Below are 6,000 nucleotides of genomic sequence, written 5' to 3' on the forward strand. Positions count from 1 at the left end.
TATTGTTGAAAGTAGGGTGTTGAAGTCACCTACTGTTATTGCATTGCTCTCTATTTCTCCCTTTGGGTCTGCTTATACTTGTTTTATATATTTAGGTGGTCCTATGTTAGGTGCTTAAATATTCACAAAAGTTATGACCCATTTATTATTATATAATGACCTGGCCCTCTTTGTCTCTTTATTACAGTCTTCATCTTAAAGTATATTTTATCTGATATAAGTATAGCTACTACCCTGTTTTCTTTTGGTTTCCATTTGTATGGAATATCCTTTTCCATACCTACATTTTCTGTGTGTATCCTTGCATCTGAAAGTGAGTCTGTTATATACATTTCTGTCGTACATAACAAGCTGTATTTCTTTTACTTTTATGATTCTCTCCTTGGCTTAAACTTTAATTTAAGTTTAATTATATTGTGTCTCAGTTTGGATTTCTGGATTCATCTTTTTAAAATTATTTTTTATTGAAGTAAAATTAACATAGTGTTATATTAGTTTCAGATGTACAATATAATGATTCAACAATTCTATACATTCCTCAGTGCTCATCAATATAAGTGTACTCTTAATCCCCTTTATCTATTTCATCCACCTCCTCCCCAGTCACCTTCCCTCTGGCAATAACCAGTTTGTTCTCTGGCAACCACCATTTTATTCTCTGTATTTAAGCATTTGTTTTTTTGTTTGTTTCTTTTTTTTCTGTTTGTTTTGACTCTTAAATTCCACGTACAAGTGAATTCATATGGTATGGTACTTGCCTTTCTCTAACTGATTTATTTCACTTAGTATTATATGTTCTAGGCCCATTCATATTGTTGCAAATGACAAGATTTTATTCTTTTTTCTGGCTGAGTAATATTGCATTGTATGTATATACCACATTTTCTTTATCCATTCAACTATCAGTGGACACTTGGGTTACTCCATATTTTGGCTGTTGTAAATAGAGATGCAATAAATATGGGGAGGCATATAGCTTTTCAAATTAGTGCTTTCATTTCCTTTGGGATGCTCAGTAGTAGAACTACTGGATCATATGGTAATTCTATTTTTTAATTTTTTGAGGAATCTCCATACTTTTTTCCACAGTGGCTGCACCAATTTGCATTCCCAATAGTGCACAAGGGTTCCTTTTTCCCCACATCCTAGCCAACATTTGTTACTTTTCTTGTTTTGATTTTAGCCATTCTGACAGGTGTAAAATGTTATCTCATTGTGGTGTGATTTGCATTTCCCTGATGATTAGTGATATTGCCTCTTTGCCATGTGTATGTATTCTTTTTAAAAAAAAATGTCTACTCATGTCCTCTGCCCACTTTTTAATAGAGTTATTTGAGATTTGGTGGACTTTTTTTGGTATTGAGTTGTATAAATTCTTTATATATTTTGAATATCATCCCCTTATTGGATATATCATTTGCAAATATTTTCTCCTAGTCAATAGATTGTCTTTTTGTTTTGTTGATAGTTTATTTTGCTGTGCAAAAGCTTTTTATTTTGGTATATTCCCAATAGTATAATTTTACTTTTGTTTTTTTTGCCAGAGGAGACATATCTAAAAAATATTTCTAGAGCCAATGTCAAAGATTGCTGCCTGTGTTTTCTTCTAGGAGTTTTATGGTTTCAGGTCTCACATTTGAGTCTTTAATCCATTTTGAGTTTATTTTCATGTATGGTGTAATAAAGTGGTCCAGTTTTTTTTCTTTTTCTTTTTTCTTTTTCTTTTTTTTTTTTTTTTTTTTTGCATGTGACTGTCTGGTTTTCCTAGCATGATTTATTGTAGAAATTGTCTTCTCCCCACTGTATATTCTTGCCTCCTTTGTCATAAATTAATTAAACATCTATGCGTGTGTTTATTTCTGGGGTTTCTATTCTGTTCTATTAATCTATGGGTCTATTTTTATGCCAGTCTCATACTATTTTGATTACTACAACTTTGTAGTATATTTTGAAATCTAAAATTATGATACCTCCACTTTTGTTTTTCTTTCTAAAGATTGCTTTGGCTATTTAGGTTGTTTTGTGGTTCCATACAAATTTTAGGATTATTTGTTCTTTTTTTTTTTTTTTTTTTAAATTGGAATAATTTATTACTCTAACCAAAGTACAAAGTGTGGAAAATTAGTGTATCTGAATCATTCAGAGAGTAGAGAAAGTTTCAAACTAGCAGATTTCAGTTTTTAGCACCTTTGAAAAGAAATAGTTAAGACGAGTGGCAGCAGAGGCCTGACTGCCTGGGATGGCAAGTCCTCGGACCTGGGGGTGCTGTTCGCAGAACAGGGCCAGCCTTCGGCTTTTCTCTCCATCTGGAGAGCGCCCCGAGAACCACGCTGAAGGAGCACGAGAAAGGCGTTCACCGGCCTCCCGGGGGCCGGGAGCGGAGCGGAGGGTCGGCCGCGGCTCAGATGGACAGCCCGAAGGCGCTAACGATGCAGTACATGGTCTTGTTCTCCCACCGCACAGTGCAGCTGCCGTCCGTAGAGCTGTCCCAGAAGCAGGAACTTGCCGTGTGTAACCCTGCTCCGTTCTTCTGCATAATTACACAGGTCACGATGTATTTAAATGGCTTGCCCAGCTTGGTGAGTTGGCTTAAAGTCTGTTCGACTACGTTTGTGGTCCACTGGTTCACTTTGCTGTGCTGATAGGCGTTGCCACCGATTGCACTTTCTATAGCCTCTTTTACAATGTTGCTCACTTCATCAACAACAAAAGCAGTCTCCTCGGCAGCCTGGTAGTCTTCCATCTTTCCTTCTGCACGTCGCCTCCGCCTCCCTGAGTAGTCTAGGATTATTTGTTCTAATTCTGTGAAAAATGTTGTTGATATTTTAATGGGGGTTGCATTAAATCCCCATTGCTTTGGTAGTGTGAACATTTTAACAATGTTGGGTCTTTCAGTCTATGAGCATGGAATATCCTTACATTTATTTGTGCCATCTTCAATTTCTTTTATCAACATTTTAGGTTTGGAGTACAGGTGTTTCACCTCCTTGGTTAAATTTATTCCTAGGTATATATTATTTTTGGTGCAATTGTAAATAGATTATTTTCTTAATTTCTCTTACTGTCACTTCATTATTAATGTATAGTAATGTAACAGATTTATGTATATTAATTTTATATCCTGCAACTTTACTGAATTCATTTATCAGTTCTAGTAGTTTTTTGGTGGAATCATTAGGATTTTCTAAATATAGTATCACATCACCTGCAAATAGTGAAAGTTTTACTACTTCCTTACCAATTTGGATGCCTTTTGTTTCTTCTTCTTCTTTTTTTTTTTAATCTGATTGCTCTGGCTTGAACTTCCAGTACTATGTTGAATAAGAGTGGTGAGTATGTATATCCTTGTCTTCTTCCTGATCTTAGAAGAAAAGTTCTCAGTTTTTTACCAGTGAGTGTGATGTTAGCTATGGGTTTTTTGTATATGGCCTTTATTGTATTGAGGTATATTCCCTCTAAACCTTCTTGTTGAGAGTTTTTACCATGAATAGATGTTGTACTTTGTCAAATGCTTTTTCTGCATCTAATGGGATGATTCTATTATTTTTATCCTTTCTCTTGTTAATGGGATGTATCACATTCATTGATTTGCCAATATTGAACTACACTTGCACCCTGAAATGCATCCCACTTGATCATGGTAAATGACTTTTAAAAATGTGTTGTTATATTCAGTTTGCTGGCATTTTGTTGAGGATTTTTGCATCAATGTTTATCAGAGATACTGATCGGCAGTTTTCTTTTTCTTTTTCTTTTCCTTTTTCTTCCTCTTTTTGTAGCGTATCTGTTTTTTCTATCAGAGCAATGCTGGCCTTGTACAATAAATTTAGAAGCTTTACTCCCTCTTCTATTTTCTGTAATATTTTGAGAAGAATGAGTATAAATTCTTCTTTAAGTATTTATGTACTTCTTTGTATTTATGTACTTATTGCCATTTTTTTTACTTGTTTTATAGTCGCATTTATAGTCCTCTCTATTCCTTTCTTCTTCTCTTGCTCTCTTCCCTTTCATGAAGTCGTCTCATTTGGAACCCTCTGGGATCCCTGGGTCTGGATGTGTGCTTCCCCAGGTTCACTGTTATTTTTTTAAATAAGCTTTCTGTCCTTTTCTCTCTCTTTTCTCCTTCTGGATGCCTATAATGCAAATATTGGTCCACTTGCTGGTGCCCCATAAGTTCCTTAGGCTATCTTCACTTTTTTCATTCCTTTTTCTTTTTTGCCTCTGACTGGAAAAATTCTATGGCCCTGTCTTCAAGTTCATTGATCCTTTCTTCCATTTCATCCAGGCTGATGTGGAACTACTCCATTGAATTTCACATTTCAGTTATTATATTTTTCAGCTCTGTTATTTCTGTTTGATACTCTTTTTTGTTTTCTATCTCTTTATTGAAATTCTCACTTTGTTAATGCATTGTTTTCCTGACATCAGTAAGCACCTTTATGATCATTATCAGGTAAATCACCTATCTCCATTTCATTAAGATCTGTTTCTGTAGTTTTATCTTATTCTTTTGTTTGGAACATATTCTTCTTTTTCTTTGACTCATCTCCTGAGATAAACCTTATTGTTCATTCCATCTCTAGCTCTTGGTTGTCGCTCACATTTTTTGTGATTATCCAAGCTCTCTTCTTTGTTGTTCCTAGTAGTTGAAGGTATGTCAAAATATGGCAGTGTCCCAAAGGAGAGAATCCCTACCAGCACTTGGATGTAAGCTGATTAGAAAATAGACCCACAGGCAGTAGCATTTAAAATATGTAATTATGCTTCTTTCAGGTAAGACTGGGAGATTGGTGTTCTGTCTGTTCCTTCTGCATTATGTCCTGATGGGGAATGGTATTAGCCAGTAAGGAACTTTTTCTTTATTACAGTCCTGTGGGGCCCATGAATTGAATACAAGCCCCACTGGGTACCAGAGCCATGTAATCAAGGGCTGTGTCACTTGGATGACAGCCACAAAAGCCAAGGCACAAAATGTGTGCACAAGCTCCTTGCCGGGAGATACCAGCTACCTGAAGCAGGGAAAAGGGAAAACATGGAGATGGCTCTCCCTGGCCTCCTTGGTCTTTCAGGAGGATCACTAGATGTGTACTTAAAATAGTATCCTAACACTTAGGACACAGCTTTTAAGTTATACTAATAGGCATCATTCAGAGAAAGACTGAGAGATGGGCATTTCTTTCTGCTCCCTCCGCACTGCACCCTGGAAAGACATCCATGGCAAGAACTTGCAAACCTGTTAAGAACTATTTCTTTGTTTGCTATAGTCTGGTGGATTTCCTGAGTGCAAAGCTTTCACATCTAGGTGCATCTTAAAACTCTTGCTTAAACACTCACTAGATGTTGTGTTCAAACCCTTCTTTTTTTAGGGAAAAGTTGGGAATTAGGAGTTTGCTTCAGACTGTATGCCACTGTGTCAAGAATGGGGTTTATGGTGAGAGTTGTATTTCAGCTTTTTCTACCCATTTCAAAGTGTTTTTTTCTCATTCAGTTGATGTGTAGGAATCACTTAGCTAGTTTCTGGATTTCTTTCAGAGAAAATTGTTCCATATATAGCTACAGATTTGGTGTGTCCATGGGAAGATGGGAGTTCAGGAGCCTGCTGTTTCCATCTTGGATCAGAGCTCACAGGCACATTTTAGAAACCATGGTCCCAAAGGCATTTTAATATCTTAGAGGAATAGAATTACTCCATTAAAAATATGTTGTCTGAGTTGCCTGTGGCAGTCCTAAGCTATCTTTGTACTGCTTGGTCCTTCCTCACAGCCAAGGTACATGATGGTACATAAATGATGAAGCTGGGGCCTGGGAAGGCTCAGAAGGGCCCTAGAGATAAACTATCATGCAGCTTGCACCTGCAGCCTAAAAGGACACTCCAAGAAATCAGACAGTAAATAATGTAACATGTCACTCAGGAAGACCCCACAGAAAATGACACTTCACAAAAACAAGATAACTAACTGTAGCCCAAAATAAGCATAACCAGGGACTATAGAAAAGAAG

General features: G+C 36.5%; 1 protein-coding gene across 1 annotated transcript in view; it reads right to left on the reverse strand.

Annotated features, from left to right (window-relative positions):
• Positions 1-2,774, reverse strand: part of LOC125170442 (dynein light chain Tctex-type 1) — a 28,468-nt gene extending 25,694 nt beyond the window's left edge. Inside the window, exon 1 of the mRNA XM_047867076.1 lies at positions 2,109-2,774. Coding sequence (XP_047723032.1) covers positions 2,402-2,743 — 342 coding nt within the window. The 5' untranslated portion in view covers positions 2,744-2,774 and the 3' untranslated portion in view covers positions 2,109-2,401. The remainder of the gene's footprint in view (positions 1-2,108) is intronic.
• Positions 2,775-6,000: the final 3,226 nt, after the last annotated feature.

Source organism: Prionailurus viverrinus, chromosome B4 (assembly GCF_022837055.1).
Source record: "Prionailurus viverrinus isolate Anna chromosome B4, UM_Priviv_1.0, whole genome shotgun sequence".
In the NCBI taxonomy this organism is placed as follows: domain Eukaryota; kingdom Metazoa; phylum Chordata; class Mammalia; order Carnivora; family Felidae; genus Prionailurus; species Prionailurus viverrinus.